Source organism: Petaurus breviceps, unplaced genomic scaffold (assembly GCF_028583685.1).
Source record: "Petaurus breviceps papuanus isolate PSGF00001 unplaced genomic scaffold, PetGlider_PUasm1.0 90897, whole genome shotgun sequence".
Lineage (NCBI taxonomy): Eukaryota > Metazoa > Chordata > Mammalia > Diprotodontia > Petauridae > Petaurus > Petaurus breviceps.
The window spans coordinates 6,180,512-6,199,082 of NW_027187374.1; the positions used below are offsets into that span (position 1 = coordinate 6,180,512).

General features: G+C 39.1%; 1 protein-coding gene and 1 pseudogene across 2 annotated transcripts in view; both read right to left on the minus strand.

Moving 5' to 3' along the window:
- The window catches only part of URB1 (URB1 ribosome biogenesis homolog), a 110,061-nt gene that overhangs the window by 58,846 nt on the left and 32,644 nt on the right, over positions 1-18,571 (minus strand). For both annotated transcript variants that reach the window (XM_069074896.1, XM_069074897.1), the window contains 3 exons: positions 14,483-14,599; positions 12,793-12,905; positions 7,384-7,491 (listed from right to left, as the gene is read on the minus strand). In XM_069074896.1, the coding sequence (XP_068930997.1) occupies positions 7,384-7,491; positions 12,793-12,905; positions 14,483-14,599 (338 nt within the window). The remainder of the gene's footprint in view (positions 1-7,383; positions 7,492-12,792; positions 12,906-14,482; positions 14,600-18,571) is intronic.
- Positions 743-7,491, minus strand: LOC138151435 (actin-related protein 2/3 complex subunit 2 pseudogene; annotated as a pseudogene).

Below are 18,571 nucleotides of genomic sequence, written 5' to 3' on the forward strand. Positions count from 1 at the left end.
ACCTGAGGGCAAATCTGGTCATAAACACTTGCTAGCTGTGTGACCCTGGGCAAGTAACCTATCCAGTCTGTCTCAGTTTCCTCATCTGTAAAATGGAGATAATGACAATATGATCCAGATAGTATCAAATGAGAAAATATTTGTAAAATGTTTTGCAAATCTTTAAGCACTAAATAAACACAAGCTGCTATGATCATTATTATTACAATTGTGATTAAGTGGATAAGAACAAGATTTTTTTGAATCTACAGAATTTTTTTTAATCAAAAGTTATATTGTTTTAAAGATTAGTTTTTTAAAAATAAATAAATACCTATATCAAGTGGGGAAATAACAGATTATTTTGTTCTCTAAAATGGAAAACTCAGTTTCTCTTGCTTTTATTGATCTTTTTTTTTGCTTAGCTATCTCAAAAGTGAAAAAAGAAAAGCTTTCTTTTTTTTTTAAAGATAGAAAGATTTTTCGGAATTTTAAACCCAAATACTTAGGAGAAAAACAAGTTAATATTGTATTTTCTGCAACATCCTGCCAGTGATGTATTACAAAGTGAAATAGCTTGGAAAGAGGGTGAAAGAGAAGGGAGGGAAGTGGTGGTAGTGGTGAAGGAGGGATAAAGAAAAGGAATTAAATTGATCAAAGTGGAATTCTTTTTTTTTTTTTATTTTTGGGAATTATGAAGTCCTTGCAAGCACAGCTCGATTCTGTAGATTATTTTCCAAACGTGTACAAAATAGAATCAAAATGGGAGAATTCCTTTAGAATCTGGAGAGGTGCAATATTAAAAGCTATGAAGATCCGGTAGCAAGTACTCCAGCCTTCTGTTGTCAGCCTCCTACTCCTTCTGTTCCCATGAGTTTAACAGGATGAAAATGTCTTCCCTGTGATTGTTTTCATTTCCTTTTTTTCTGCATCTGGGTGTGCTTGATTCAGCACCTTGAGGAAGTCGGACGTTTTTGCCCACATTCTTGTGTGAATATAGGCCTTAGGGCATTTGATGTGATAGTGCAGGTAATCCTGAAATGTGTGAATCAAGTTAATGGTTTCGTCTTTGGCATTAGCATTGGTATGGCAGGGGAACAGCACAAAAGTGATATAGCCAATATTGTCGCCCACAGCGGCATCTGTGTCTTTCAGCTCTAAAGGAGGTTTCCTGTGGCTGAAGAGGCCTTGTGGAGCTGTGTGGCTGGCCCTGTGTCCTTCTTTGAACTCCTGCATGAACACCTTTCCAATCACTACATCGTCATCGTTCTTAAATACTGTGCTAAAGACAACGGTGACTCGATCCTTCTTGGACTCAACATACATTGTCTCATCATCTCTGTAATGGATTACTGTCCTGTTCTCTCCCTCCTTTCCCTCTTCTTGGAATTTGAAGTATTTCTCAAAAACAGAGGCAAAACAGTTTCGTTTCAAACATTCCAGCCTGATGTACAATGGAGTCATTTGATGCAGGCAGGTTCTCAAGGTCATATAGCAAAGAGACATTGTATCCTGATTCTGGATTTACCAAGAAACTTCCATATGCCCTCTTCAACAACTCATCAGCTCCATGTGCTTGCAGTTCCTTGTAGAATTTCAAAGAAATACTGACCATCACTTTTGTTTTGTCTCCATTGGGCTTTGAAATATGATAAAGGACTCCATCAAAGTCTGAAAATGTTACTTCTACTGCCTCTGGTTTGTTTCCGGCGGCTGCCATCCTCGAATTTGAGCAAGATTGTCTTCTCGATGATGCGGTTGTTCACCTCCAGCAGGATCATGGTGGTGGTGGTGGCTGTTGGGGCTGCCCTGGGCCAGGTAAGGAGAGAGAGTGGATGAGGGGGGAAGGAGGGAGCTGCGAGGCTGCACCCTGATAGGGGCAGGGAAGTGGGGAGAGGGAGCACGGTGAGGAGGGGGCAGGATGCACACCTCCACACGCCAGTGGCTCAAGCCCTCCTCCCCTGCCTGCCCCCCTTGGTGACCTGGCCAACTGGACCTGGCCTGCACTCGCCCGCCAAACAGCCGCCGCAGCTGCCCAAAAGAAAAGCTTTCTTATTGTGCAATAAGAAACAAGAAGCAGATGGACTTCATATTTACCTGGAGAGGCTTATACGAACTGATGCAGAGTGAGAAGAGTAGAACCAGGAGAAATTTGTAAACAATTACAGACACAACATATGTGTGATGACCAACTTTGATAAACTGGACTCTTCTGAGAAATCCAGAGTCATAAGTCAACCCCAAAAGACTCATGATGGAGAGAGATGTTAACATTCAGAGAAAGAACTGAGATTGAACCCAGACTGAAGCAAACTACCTGCCCTTTTTCGTTTTCTTGTTTGGTTTTGTTTCCTCTTTCCCATTCTTCATTCCATCTGTTACAATACTTCTTTATAACCTGACTAATATGCCTAATGTGAAAGTATTTGCAGATTGTATGCCACCCTGAGGAGGGAAGGGGGGGAGGGAGAAAAAAATTTGAAACTCAAGGATGTGGTAATAAATCTTGTAAACTAAAAGTAAACAAATTAATAAAGACCAAAAAAAAAAAAAAAGAAAGAAAAGCTTTCTGCTAAGAACATTCTCTACCCGGTTAAGAATCCAGGTAAAGAAATCTCCTTTATAAAAGTTTCTTTTGCTATTTCACTGTCACTCATACACATTATAAATTCTACTACACACAGATTATCCCTCTATTTATTTTTCTCCAGTCATGGCACCACAGTGGTGATTTATACTAGAACCTATTAAACTACATATCAGAGACTAGAATCTAGGAGATGTCAAGGCTATGTCAGATACCAGAGAAGCCTCTTATAACAATAAAAAACAAAGTAATAAATATTGTACATAACACAGTAAAAACCTATAAATTCAGATTAAAATATGTGATATTTCACTCTAGATTGGGCTGAAGCTCAACTCTGAGGCAGCTAGGTGGCACAGTGGGTAGAGTGCTGGACTTGGAAGCCAGGAATTCCTGGGTTCAAATTCTGCTTCAGACCCTTAGTAGCTTTGTGACCATGGGCAAGACAATTAACTTCTCTCAGCCCCAGTTTCTTTAGTTTTGAAATGGGGATAATAACAGCTGTACCATTTATCTTATCAGCAGTTGTAAAGATTAAGTGAGATAATAAAAATGAAGACAGGAGTGTGCTAGAACCAGCTTTTAATCTGTTCCTGAAAACCATTTGTTAAATGTTCAGAACAAGCATTTACACCTCAGTTATCAGCCAACGCTACTAATACATCAAGGGTTGACTGACTGCTTTGATTGCCTTAAAAAAAAGTGATAGAAAAAATGTCAGCAATAGAGATTAAATATAAAAGTATATCATGTGCACATTATTTTTTTCAGACAACTGGTTGTTAAACATTTACAACATATCTCTGCTTAAAGCATTATATAAATGTCTATTATGATGATTTACAGAAAATGTGTCACAGAGAATAAGGCACACAGAAAGGATCTGCAAGACTGTAAGCATAAGAAGTTTGGGGGTGGTGGCAGAGCCAAGATGGCAGCATAAAAGCAGGAAAACTCCATGAGCTCCCCCCATAACCACCTCAAATACCTATAAAATATGACTCTAAACAAATTTCAGAGCTACAGGACCCACAAAGTGACAGAGAGAAACAAATCTCCCTCTGAAGGCAGCCTGGAAGGCAGACAGGAAGGGTCCACTGCAGCATGCTGGCAGCTGAGTCCAGGCCTGCATGAACCCACAGTTTTAGCCCCAGGACAGCCCCAACCAACAGCAGCTGGAGCGGACTTTGGGAGAGCAGATCACCAGCAGCTGTGGTGGTTTCCAGAATTATCAACACATAAATGCCAAAGACAAAGTAAAAGGTCAGTATGGAACTCTGCTGAAACTGGGGGGGGGGACGAAGCATGGTCTGGCCTCTGCCCCTGGAGCTAGAAGTGGCAGAGGCCCTATAGCTGTGCAGCTGCCTCTACATGGCTTCTTCAGAGCTCCTGGCCTGCAGATCATAGGGGGACCAAGTGACCACTCAGAGGGTAATCACTCTTGCTTTAACCTGCCTGGATCTGGATCGCTGTCTTGGGTAGAGATCCTGGGGAGTGTGAACAGTGAGCCAGAGCTTGTAGGGGTTGTAGAGAGGGTACCCAACTGATAGCTCCGGCAGATGCGGAAACCCCAGCTATTTGGAACAAAGCTCTCCTCTCTGCAAACAGAGTTCTACTATGGCAAAGAGCTCAAAAGTCAAGTAATTGAGTGGCAACATGAGCAAGCAGAGGAAGCAAAGCAAGCACAGCAATCAAACCTTGGATTCCTTTTTTGGGGACAAAAAGGATCAAAGCATGGAATGAGAGGAAGACAACGAAGTGAGAACTCCTACACCGAAAGCTTCCAAGAAAAATATGAACTGGTTACAGGCCATGACAGAGCTCAAGAAGGATTTTGAAAATCAAGTAAGAGAAGTGAAGGAAAAATTGGGTAGAGAAATGAGAACGATGTAGGAAAATCATGAAAAAAGAGTCAACAACCTGACTGAAGAAAATAATACTTAAAAAATAGACTAACTCAAATGGCAAAAGAGGCTCAAAAAGTCAATGATAGATATCATTGAATGAAGACTAGAAGAAGAATGCCTTAAAAAACTGAATGTGCCAGATGGAAAAAGAATTTCAAAAGCTCACTGAAAAGAATAATTTCTTCAGAATTAGATAGAAGCAAATGGAAGTTAATGACTTTATGAGAAATCAAGATACTATCAAACAGATCCAAACATATGAAAAAATAGAAGGAAACGTGAAATATCTCATTGGAAAAACCACTGACCTGGAAAATAGATCCAGGAGAGATCATTTAAAAATTATTGGACTATCTGAAAGCCATGATCAAAAAAAGAACCTAAAAATCATCCTTCAAGAAATTCTCAAGGAAAATTGCCCTGATATTTTAGAACCAGAGGGAAAAATAGAAATTGAAAGAATTCACCGATCACCTCTTGAAAAAGATCCCAAAAAGAAAACTCCTAGGAATATTATAGCCAGGTTCCGGAGTTCCCAGATCAAAGAGAAAATATTACAAGCAGCCAAGAAGAAACAATTTGAATATTGTGGAAACACAATCAGGATAACACAAGATCTAGCAGCTTCAACATTAAGGGCTTAGAATATGATATTCCAGAGGTCAAAGGAGCTAGGATTAAAACCAAGAATCACCTACCCAGTAAAACTGAGTATAATGTTTCAGGGGAAAATATAGTCATTCAATGAAATAGAGGACTTTCAAGCTTTCTTGATGAAAAAACTAGAGTTGAATAGAAAATGTGACATTCAAATATAAGAAGCAAGAGAAGCATGAGAAGGAACAGGGAAAAGCAATCATAAGAAACTTACCAAAGTTGAACTATCTACATTCCTACATGGAAAAATGATCATTGTAACTTGTGAAATTTTTCTCAGTATGATGAAAGTTGAAGGGAATATAAATGTATGTATACATATATATATATGTACATACATGTATATGTCTATGTGGGGGGTATATTTGAGTATGAATACACATGAGTGTATATAGGTGTATAGGTATACATAGACAGAGGGCACAGGATCAATTTAATAGGAAGGGATGATATTTGAAAAATAAAATTAAGAAGTAAGAGAGCAATATAATGAGAGGAGATAAGGAGAGACAGAATAGGGTAAATTATCTCACATAAAAGAGGCAAGGGAAAACTGTTACAATGGAGGGGAAGAACAGGAAGGCAAAAGGGAATGGGTCAATTTTACTCTCATTGAATATGGCTTGGGGAGGGAATAACATACACACTAAATTGGGTATCTTACCCTACAGGGAAGTAGGGGGCAAGGGGATAAGAGGGAGGATGATAGAGGGGAGGGCAGGCTGGGGGGGAGGGAATTTGGAAGCACCCACTTTTGAAAAGGGATAGGATCAAAGTAGAGAACAGAACAAGTGGGGAGCAAGATAGGATGGAGGGAAATATAGTCAGTCTTTCACAATATATCCACTATGGAAATGTTTTGCATAACTACACATATACAACCTATATTGAATTGCTTATCTTTCCAGTAAGGGTGGGTGATGAGGGAAGAAGGGAAAATATCTGGAATTCAAAGTTTTAAAAAATTATTATTATTTTACATGCAACTGGGAAATAAGATATACAGGCACTGGAGTATGGAGATCCATCTTGCCCTACTGGAATGTTGGAGGGGGCTTGGGGGAGGATATAGGAGAGAGCAAATTGGGGGAGGGGTATTCATTCAGTGGGATTGCCGTTTTGGGGTGGTGGGTAGGGGAAAGACGGGGAGAAAATTTGTAACTCAAAATCTTGTGGAAATGAATGTTGTCAACTAAAAATAGACATTTTATACATATATATATATATATATATATATATATATATATATATATATATAAACAAAGTTCTGGGAGACAGTGAGCTCCAATTTAACATGCATGGTATAAAGATACATGCCAAATGCCGCTAAGGAATACATTCTTGCTTCTAGCACAAGAAGTCTTTTCTTGATTCATGGAATCCTCATGAGACTCTCCTTAGCTAAAGCTCCCTACTGGGTTTGGTGGATCAGTGCCTTTCTAGAATCATCAGCCAGCCTTCTCTCCATCACAAAGGGTCACCATGCCGGAAGCTGCTGTCATCAGGTCTTTCCACGTCCATTCTCGGATATTAACTCAACTGTCATCCATTGCTCCCCATGCTCCTTGAGGGCAGGCGCTTCCTACCCCCACCCTAACCTCAGCCTTTGTAACTGTTTCTTCCACACAGGTGTTTAATATGTGTGTTATTAAAAACTGAATTGAGTGTATTAAAAAAGCAAAAGACTGTAAGTAGGGAAACCAATTAGGATGGTAGACTTTGAAGGCAGGAAACTATGTATCTTACTGATTTTTTTTATTCCCCACTGCAACTAGCTCAGTGACTTGCATGTAACAACAGCTCAATAAATGCTTGTTAAAATGAAAAAGAAAAGAAGTTTTGAAATTTCCTCTAAGAATGCAAACTGCAATCAACGTATGTTTTAGTAGATAAGTTCTAGGGAGTTAACTGAGCCATAGAGATAAAATGATTTGCCCAGGTTCCCACTGCTAGTAAAAGTCAAAGGCAGATCCCTGTAACTCCCAAGCCAGAATCCTGTCTACTATTCCATGCTTCCTTTCATAAAATATGAAAGCACCTTAATTTATTGCCTTGATCAAAGACTTGGGGTTTCCTGGGACATAGAAGAGAGTTCCTATATCATTAAACAGTCCCTATCAATAGCATCTAAGCTAAAACTGAGACATGCAGCAGAAAAATTTATCTTTAAAGGCAACAGGATCTTTAACACCTAGCAGTCAATACATGATGAAATACAAATATCTCAAATATCAAAGAGTGGGAAATGCTTACCTTCACAATCAGTAGTTTTGTTGATGCTTTGAGTTGTGAGTATTTACTCGTCACAAACATTTTCATCAGCAAATAAAACACAGATCTTTCTCCACCACTTAGACTTTCCTAAGGGAACAGGGGATAAGATATTTTAGGTACAATTTACTCCTTTTGAAATAACCTAGAAGCTGAGGCCACTCATGGAAAAGAAGCACTGTACATTTGAGATTCATGACAAAAAAAATTTAAAAACCCCAAAATACCCTGTCAAGCCTGCATTTTTTTTTTTTTTAAGCAATTGGGGTTAAGTAACTTGCTCAAGTTATTTTGTGTGGGTGTTAAGTATCTGAGGCCGGAACTGATCCCAGGTCTCCCGACTCTGGGGCCAGCACTCTTATTCACTGTGCCACCTGTCTGCCCCAAGCCTGAATTTTTAACTCGAGATTCACTGTGGTTTTTATCAATGAGAAAGCAACAATTCAAAAACTGAAGCTGAAGAGAGTTCTGCCAACCAAAGTGAAGAAGCAAGTAACATTAGATATGCAGAGGGCAAGGAAACCAACTGACAGTGCCAAGGGTTACTCCTGATATATTAATTTGTGATTGATTCATTACTGCTCCAACTTCCACAGAAAGAACCAGAAGGACTGAGCTGAAGAAAACTGTGAAGGTGGTTTGGGGAGCTCTGGAACTGGGAAAGACAGAGACCAAAGTTGGAAGGAAAGGTCATATTTGTAAGGATTTCAGAATTTAAAAGAGAAGGAAAAGGCAGGGAAAAGGAAGAGCTAAAGGACAAAAAGAGACAGAGAGGAAGAAGGTATAGAAGGACCTAAGATAAAGAGGACTTGACAACAACAGTGGTAATAGATCAAGCCTAAATAATAACCATGACAATATTAACTAAACTAATTGCTTATTCAAGGTCATATGAATAAAAATATAAAAGGATTACTTTATAGAACTAGAAAAAAAGAAATTCATTTGGAAGTATAAAAAGTCAAAAATCTTAAGAGGAATAATGAAAAAAATGGGAAAGAAGAGAGTTTAACACTATCATGTCTCAAACTATAAACTACAAATCAGTAGTAATCAAAACAATTTGGTATATATTTTGGAAATAAAATGTAGATTTACCAGTGGATTATATTAGATACTCAATATATAGAAGCAAAAGAGCGAAGTCCTAGGCTACTAGGGTAACAATCTGCTATTTGACAAAAATGGATCCATTTATCCCCACTAACTATCATCCTATATCAATCCTCCCTTTCATGGCTGAGCATCTTGAGAAGACTGTCTTCCTTCCTTCCCATTATCTTCCTTATTCTCTGTGATCCAGTTTCTGACCTCATCATTTAATTAAAGCTGCTCTCTCCAAAGTTAGCAGATTGGTCTTTTCTCAATCCTCACTCTTCCGGACCTCTCTGCAGCTGCTGACACTAGCACATCCTTTCCCCTAGGTTTCCAGGCTGTTCTCTCCTGGTACTCCTGCTGGTCTAATTTCTCCTTCGCAGTCTCCTGTGCTGGATCTTCCCTGAGGTCGTGCCTGGTGAAGGTGGGTGAATGACAAAGCTCTATCCTGGGCCCTCTTTTCTCCCTCTATACAATTTCACTTGGTGGTTTTATCAGCTCCCATGGATAAATCAAAATCTCTATGTAGAGGATTCTAAGATCTAACCTCTATTTTAACCCCCAGTCTTATATTTCCAAATGCCCAGTGTAAATTTAAACTGAATATCCTCTAAAGAGATTTTTAAACTCAACATATCCTCCCCTACATACTGTTACTTACACAAGACCCTCAATCTCCCAACTCTTTGCATTTCCAGGGGCTGTCCTCCTTGCCTAGAATGCTTTCCCTCCTCATCTCTGTCTCTTTGTTTCCTGTAAATCTCAGCTAAAACCCCATCTTCTAGAAGAAGTCTTTCTCAGCCCCTGCTAATGCTAGTGCCTTATCAACCTAAGGTGGACTGTCTCAAATAAATCCCCAATGTATTTTATTTCTATATAGCTGTCTGCACATTGTCACCACCAGTAAGTTTTGAATGCCTGGAGGACAGAAACTATTTTTGCCTTTCTTTGTATCTCCAGTGCTTAGTATAGTGCCTGGCATATAAATAAGGACTTAATGTTTATTTACTTGATTTGAAATAATTAATAATTAGAGAAATGAAAATTAAAGCAACTCTGAGGTTCCATCTAATACCCATCAGAATGGCAAAGTCAATAAAAAAGGAAAATAAAAATGCTAGATGAGTTGTGGAACACCACATACATTAGGACAGCTAGGAGGTGCAGTGGACTGGCTTTGGAGTCAGGAGCACCGAAATTCAAATCTGGCCTCAGACACTTACTGACTATGTGACCACAGTCAAGTCACTTAACCCTGAATGCTGGAAGGAAGGAAGAAAGGAAGGAAGGAAGGAAGGAAGGAAGGAAGGAAGGAAGGAAGGAAGGAAGGAAGGAAGGAAGGAAGGGAGAGACGGAGGGAAGGAAGGAAGGAAGGAAGGAAGGAAGGAAGGAGGGAAGGAGGGAAGGAGGGAAGGAGGGAGGGAAGGAGGGAAGGAAGGAAGGAAGGAAGGAGGGAAGGAAGGAAGGAAGGAAGGAAGGAAGGAAGGAGGGAAGGAGGGAAGGAGGGAAGGAAGGAAGGTGGGAAGGAAGGAGGGAAGGAGGGAAGGAAGGAAGGAAGGAAGGAAGGAAGGAAGGAGGGAAGGAGGGAAGAAGGGAAGGAAGGAAGGTGGGAAGGAAGGAAGGAAGGAGGGAAGGAAGGAAGGAAGGAAGGAAGGAAGGAAGGAAGGAAAGAAGGAAGGAAGGAAAGCACATAATGAACCAATGGTAGAGATATAAATTGGCTTGGTCATTCTGGAAAGTAATTTGAAACTATGCTCAAAAAGTCACTAAACTATGCATATCCATTGAACTCAGGGATATCATCATTATACTTATACCCCAAAGTGATCAAAGCAAGAAAAAAAATGCATACAACATGAAAATGAAGGAATTTGTGCATGCTTATTAATAAGCTTTTATTTTTCTTTTATTTCTCAAGTGGGTGGGACAGAAGGGAGAGAAGAGAGAGCAAAACAAATCTGTTAAATGAAAAAGAAAATACAATTTTCTTAAAAAAGCAGTACTAGTACTCAACTAGAATCCTGATGTAGGATGAACTGATGCTGAGTGAAGTGAGCATAACCAGAAGAATACTATACACAGTAACAGTAACACTGTGTGATGATCAACTTTGATAGACTTGGCTCTTCTCAGCAATGCAATGATCTAAGACAATTCTAAGGGACTCATGATAGAAAATGCTAATCATACCCAGAGAAAGAACTATGGAGTCTGAATGAATAGAATGAATAGAAGCATACTATTTTGTCATGGTTTTTCCCTTTTGTTCTAATTCTTCTTTCACAACATGACTAATGTGGAAATGTTTAATATGATTGTACATGTATAGCCTATACCAGATTGCATGTTGTCTTGGGGTGGGGGAGGGGAAAGAGGAAGAAAAAATTTTGGAACTCAAAATCTTGTAAAAGTGAATGTTGAAAACTATGTATATAATTGGAAAAAAATAAAATACTATTAAGCAAGGGAAAAAAAGAAAAAAATAGAATCCCGATGTAGGTCCTTATTAAAGAAGATACACTATACATTCAAAGCTACAAAGCATGCTTTGCTGATCAAAGTAAGCAGGCCAGTATAAACTGTAAACAAATGGTTCATCAGAAGTAGAGAAGAGAAAGTAATACAAATCATCTCCAAGTACAAGGTGTTCTTCCTAATTATGAAAACTTCTAAAGAAATCATCAATATGTTATTTTTCCAGGTCTAGCAACTTTCTATGGCTTAATATCCCTATTGTATGAGTTCACCAATAATGAAGGTAAGCCTCAGAAGTTAAACCAAGTATTAGTATACTTAGAAGTAAAATGCCATACCATTCTCAAGTATTTCTTTAAATCACTTAAAAATAATTTATCTAATATCACTTCCATGTTGTTGACTCTGATGAAGAGATATTATCACATTGCTATGTTAAAATCTAATTTGGTTTCTACAGGCATCTTAGGGATTTCCTATTGCCTACTAAATAAAGCATAAACTTGCAATTCAACAACCTCTACAAAGTACAGCAGAAAAAAGTAGTAAATTTGGAGTCAGAGGACCTGGGTTAGAATCCTGGGTCTGCTATTTATTACCCATGTGACCCCAGCAAGTCATAATCTCAGTGTCCTCAACCATAAAACAAGTGAGTTGAACTAGAAAAAGTCTACCTCTACATTCAAAAGCCTATGATCTTATTGGTACTATGGCTCCAACCTACCATTCTGGTCTTCTCTCGTGGGATGCCCTTTCATGTACTCTTTGTATATACAAACTGGACAACTCATATATCTGTCCTCAATCTGCCTTCTCTCCCTCTCTATACCTTTGCTCCTGCTAGCCCACATGGTCAGAATAGGCTCATTTCTTCCTCATCATCTCTACCTGTTGAAATCTTCTTTCAAGTTCCAATGGAAGCGACACCATGGGTTTCCTGTTGTCATGGGGTGGGGGAGGGGAAAGAGGAAGAAAAAAATTTGGCTTTCCTGATTCCCAAAGCCTGAAGTGAACTGTCTCTCTTCAAACTTCTCAAAAGAATTTTGCACAGTCCTCTCCTTTGTACTTACCAAGTCTTACTTTATATTATAATTAGTTACAAAGATGTCATGAAATACCAGTCTCTGAAGAATTAAACTACAGATCAACCAAAGGGAAACAGAGAGATGCACAGTAGCTGTGGGCAAGCTGGGCCACATTACCAATGAAGAATTATGGAAAAGGATCATAAAAGATAATATTAAAGATGTGGAAGGCTAGAAAGGTGGTGCTCTGGTCCTGCAATCAGACTGATGGATAAATAAATGACATACATTCCATACGCTCCAATACTTCAATGTCACAAGATTTAGAGGAAGATCCTCCCTCCACAGGAACTGTATGGGAGAGCAAGGATAAGAGTCATATTGGATGACAGAGCATGAATGAGGTGCCATCTGAGTCATTGGAGAGGACACACAACAATGAGATTACAGATCAATAAAAACATGGAAGAAATGTATGTGCCCAATTTCTTGTTCAATTATATTACAAACCCTTTGAACAGGCAAAATGTCTGAAGATAAACTTCATAGTTTATGTTGTCATTAAGCATACAAGTTAGTTGTTCTTTTTCACAGATCTGGACAGGAACCTCTAAAAGACATGGCTGAACCAATTTTCTTCAACTTTAACCAATATTTTTCTTCAACCCCCTACTCCTGTAATAATTCATGATTCTGTTAGAAATACATCCAGTTGGGACCTACATAAGATTTTTGGAATATTTTATCAATCTCAGGTCCTGAAGTTACATGACTGACAAAAGACTAGTGGTCCCACCTGTCCTTTCAACCAGGCAAATTTGTTCGCAGGCAATTCCAGGGCCACCTTCAGAATATAGTACTGAAGGACAGGAGGAACTTCTTCTTGAAATCCCTCTTCTGAAATGATACCTAGAGTTTGAAGAGAAAAAAATGAATGAGTCTTGGGAGAATAGCTATAGGTTAAAAATTTCCTGTGGTAGATATTGCTGCTGGGTCAAATCCCCACAATTAGATAAACCAGAAAAAAGGCTTGGTTTTCAGAACAGAAAAGGAAGCTAAGCAAACAGTATTATATGGTCGCATCTTTGATTCCTACAGCAATTCTATTTCACTCCCTACATTCAATCACTGACCAAGTCCTACTGATTCTTCTTTCCAAGTGTCTCTTATTTTTGCCCTTCGTGGATGATTCCCCAAACTACCACTAGTGTAGTACCTCATCAGCTCATGCCTGGATTACTGGTCTGCCTGATCTTCAGCCTTTTTTCAATTTGATACTTTTCAATTAACCCTGAATACGTGATAATCACGTCATAATACATTTAGAAATATTTTGGATGGGATATTCTAGACCACTCTGGTGATACCCTTATCATGTCATGTCTGGACTACTCCAACAGCCTGCTGGCTGGTCTTCCTACCATACTCTAGATCACTCTCCACTCTTATGTCAAAGTAATCTTCTTAAAGTCACCGACCTTCACAGTGAACCATGTTTTCCTAGCTAGGTTGTTCCCATCCTCCCCTTTGACTTCCACAATTAAATCATCAACTAAAGTTTGTGTTGACTGTAGGGAATGAGATCTTGTCAAGGTTTTCCAAAGCTCTCTACTTCATCTATTACAATAAATGGTGGTGAATAAGCAGTAATCACCTTTGCAGTATTCTTGTTGCTTATATCATGAATGCTGTTTAAGGAGAGAAGAGGATCTAATACCCAATGATAATATCTGTTTGATATAGATCTGTTTGCTTCTTACTCTATGAAGGAATCAAGTCCACTAAACTTGAGGAGAAACCCAAAAACCATCAATCATTTAGCTGACACTTTTTTAGGTCTACTGGTTTCACTTACATTTAGGGTATAAATACAGCATATTCTTCAGTTCCTCCAGTATTTTGCCAACTTGGTCATTAAAAAAATATCACAAGTTAAATGCACCAGAAGTTAAATTAATACTTGTAGATGGCCCAAGACTCTGAAGACCATTCACTCCCTTTTTCTGACACTATCATGACAAAAAAGGAATGGGGTTTCATGGGACTGAAACAAATCTGCATTTTTTTGTCCATCTTGTGAGTTGCTATGACCGAAAAGAACAAAATATTTCAGCAGGTAGCCAGTCTTCCTGTAATGAAATGTATTGAACAAGCTAGCCTGGTCCTCAGATAAACCCACAGAGGGCTTACATTACTTTTGTATATCTTGTCTGTGTACCATCCATGGTAAATATCTCTACCACTCCAAGGAACATTTCTATGATACCAATAACCCATTGTCAATTGTTATTTGGAAAGGAAGACACAGTCATTTCAATACTGAGCTAGGCAAAATAGTCAAGAAGACAAATTTGTCAGAGAAAAGAAACATAATTCACACTAAAGCATCTCAAGAAAGTTTGTCTACTCTTTTGGAATATTTGCAGTACTGCTTAATGCCAATGGCAGAGATAACTGAGGAATAACTGTGATCATCTAAGACATACCTTTTAGAAGTTTGCTGAAGTCAAATGTACATTGAATTACAACATGGGGAACCACCATCTGGTAAAAACAAATGACCTGAAGTAAGATAGCCTTCAAAAGAGTTGTTTCTGCATCATCTAAGCCAAATAAGACAAAGATAAATGAGAGAATATAGTTATTTTTTTTCTTGTAATCAGTTACACCTTAGCAATCATGTCAATTCTAATACCAAGAAAATATTTACATTCATTTTTATAATGTTGCTAAGAAGACCTAGAGAGAAGAAAAAGTTTTCAAATTTTAATTAAAATAAGTTGCATGATCAACTATATAAGATTATGCTATGGTAAAAAAAAAAAAAAAAGACATAAAACAGTAACCAGGCACTGAATTTGGCTCAGAATACAGCTGTGGAAAACAACATTGTGGTGTCCTGTGCAGGGAGACTTGTGAGGTAGCAGATGGATCAAGACAGCCACCATGGTATATCAATCAAAAAGCATTTATTGAGAAACAGGACTTACGTAGGGCTCTGGCTTCCACCTTCCCCAATTCACGTAAAAGGTGACTGAAGAAACTTTGGAGCTACAGAACCCACAAAATGGCACAGAGAAGCTAATCTCCCACTGAGGACAGTCCAGCAGGCTGGCAGCAAGCAGCCAGCGGCCAGCACAGCACTCTGGGAGCTGTCCCCAGCCTTGCAAGCATGAGATTTTAGCACCAGGGCGGACCTGACCAACCACCTGCTGGAGGAACTTCAGATCACCAGCAGCTGTGGCAGTTTTCAGAATTATCAACACATAGATGCTAATGACAAAGAGAGAGGTCAGTGCAGTGCGCACTTTGGGATCCAGTAGTTGGGAGTGACCTTGGCCTCTGCCCCTGGGATGGGAAGCTGCTGAGGCGCTGTGGCCTTGCAGCCACAGCCACGTGGCTGTTTCAGCTCCTGGCCTGCAGACTGTAGGGGGACCAAAAGACCAGACTGAGGGGTAATCACACTTGCTTTAACCTGCTTGGATCTGGATTGCGGTCTAGGGTGGAGGTCCTAGGGTGTGCCACCAGCTTGCCAGAGCCTGTGGAGGCTTCAGAGAGGGCACCCAACTAATACCTTCGGCAGCTGAGACAACTCCAGCATTTGGGAGGAAAGCTCTCCTGTCTGGTGGCAGAGTCCTACTGTGGCAAAAAGCCAAAAAGTCAAGTAATTGAGAGGCAACATGAGCAGGCAAAGGAAGCAAAACAAACAGAGCAACCCAACTTTACACTCCTATTTTGGTGACAAAAAGGATCAAAGCATGGAACAGGAGGAAAACAGTGAAGTCAGAACTCCTGCACCAAAAGCTTCCAAGAAAAATATGAGCTGGTTACAGGCCATAGAGGAGCTTAAGAAGGATTTTGAAAACCAAATAAGAGAAGCGGAGGAAAAATTGAGAAGAGAAATGAGAATGATGCAAGAAAATTATGAAATGAGAGTCAATAACCTGACTAAAGAAAATGACACCTTAAAAAATAGACTAACTCAAATGGCAAAAGAGGCTCAAAAAAGGCAATGAGGAAAAGAATGCCTTGAAAAGCTGAATTTTCCAGATGGGAAAAGAATCTCAAAAGCTCACTGAGGAGAATCATTCCTTCAGAATGGAGCAAATGGAAGCTAGTGACTTTATGAGAAATTAAGATACTATTAAACAGATCCAAACACATGAAAAAATAGAAGGCAATGTAAAATATCTCATTGGGAAAACCACTAACCTGGAAAATAGATCCAGGAGAGATAATTTAAAAATTATTGGACTACCTGAAAGCCATGATCCAAAAAAGAACCTAGAAATCATCCTCCAAAAAATTCTCAAGGAAAACTGCTCTGATGTTTTAGAACCAGAGGGCAAAACAGAGGTTGAAAGAATCCACTGATCACCTCCTAAAAAAGATCCCAAAAAGAAAACTCCTAGGAATATTATAGCCAAGTTCTGGAATTCCCAGATCAAGGAGAAAATATTACAAGCAGCCAAGAAGAAGCAATTTGAATATTGTGGAAACACAATCAGGATAACACAGCATCTGGCAGCTTCTACACTGAGGGATCAAAGGGCTTAGAATATGATATTCTGGAGGGCAAAGGAGCTAGGATTAAAACCAAGAGTCACCTACCCAGCAAAACTGAGTATCATGTTTCAGGGGAAAATATGGTCATTCAGTGGAATAGAGGACTTTCAAGCATTCTTGATGAAAAAAACAGAGCTAAATAGAAAATTTGACATTCAAATACAAGAAGCAAGAGAAGCATGAGAAGGTAAACAGGGAAAAGAAATCATAAGGAACTTATCAAAGTTGAACTATTTACATTCTTACAAGGAAAAACAATAATTGTAACTTATGAAACTTTCCTCAGTATGAAAATAGTTGAAGGGAATAGAATTATATATATATATATATATATATATATATATATATATATATACATATATATATGTCTGTATAGGAGGGTATATGGGCGTATGAATACATATGTGAATGTGTGTATATACGTTTACTGGTATACATAGATAGAGGGCACAGGACCAATTTAGTAGGAAGGGATGATACTTAAAAGGTGAAATTAAGAGGTGAGAAAGGAATATAATGAGAGGAGATGGAGAGAGACAGAAACGGGGTAAACTGTCTCATATAGAAGAGGCAAGGGAAAATGGTTACAATAGAGGGGAAGAATAGGAAGGCAAAAGGGAATAGGTCAACCTTATTCCAATTAAATTTGGCTTAGGGAGGGAATGACATACACACTAAATTGGGTATCTCACCCTACAGGAGGGTAGGGGAGAAGGGGATGAGAGGGGGAATGATGGAAGGGAGGCCAGGCTGGGAGGGAGGGAAGTTGGAAGTACTCACTTATGAAAAGGGAAAGGATCAAAGTGGAGAACAGAACAAGTGGGAGGTAGGATAGGAGGGAGAGAAATATGGTCAGTCTTTTACAATATATCCACTATGGAAATGTTTTGCACAGCTACACATGTACAACCTATACTGAACTGCTTATCTTCCCAGTAAGGGTGGGTGACAAGGGAAGAAGGGAATGAATCTGGAATTCAAAGTTTTAAAATCAAATGTTTAAAAAAAAAAAATATATATATAATATATATACACTATTATTAATATTATTTTGCATGTAACTGGGAAATAAGATACACAGGCACTGGGGCATAGAGATTCACTGTGCCCTATTGGAAAGTCAAAGGGGGTATGGGAGAAGATATGGGAGAAAGCAGTTTGGAGGAGGGGATATCCAGTGAGATCGTTATTTTGGGGTGGTGGGTAGGGAAAAACAGGGAGAAAATCTGTAACTCAAAATCTGGTGGAAATGTATGCTGTAAATCAGAAGTTAATAAAGCATTTGATTTGAAAAAATAAATAATTTTTTTTAAAATGGCGATTAAAAACAAGCATTTATTAAATGCTTACCTACTATGGTACTCTATGGTACTTACTCCCAGGTACTCTGCTGAGAATACAGAGACAGAAGTGAAACAGACCATATCCTTAAAGAACTTACATTTTAACAAGGGAAGAAACATATGCATATGTAATTATATAAAACAATGAATAATGGTAGTTTGGGGGGGAAAGACAATAGCAATTGAGGGGAATCAGGAAAGGTTTCATGAAAGAGGCAGAGCTAGAAATGAGTCTTGAAGGAAGGCATAATAAATAGGTGAGAGGGGAGTACCTTCCAGGTGTTAGAGAAAGACAATACAAATGCATGGAGAGAGGAATGGAATACATTGTGTGTGGGAGTGAGTAGACCCATATGGCTGAACTGCAGAGTTTATGGACGAGAAATAATGTGTAAGAACACTGGAAAGGTAAGAAGGGGTCAGGTGGCAAGGACATTTAAATGCCAAAGAGAAGAACTGTATTTTATCCTAGAGATAACATGGAGACACTGTCGTTTAATGTGTGCACTTGGGGGCAAGAGGGATGGGGAGAAAGAGAAAGTGTTGACATGAGCTTCAGAAAAATCACTTCAGGGGCAGCCAGGTAGCACAGCAAGTAAGAGCACTGGCTCCAGTGTCGGGATGACCTGGGGATCCAATCTGGGCTCCGACACTTAGCACCCACCC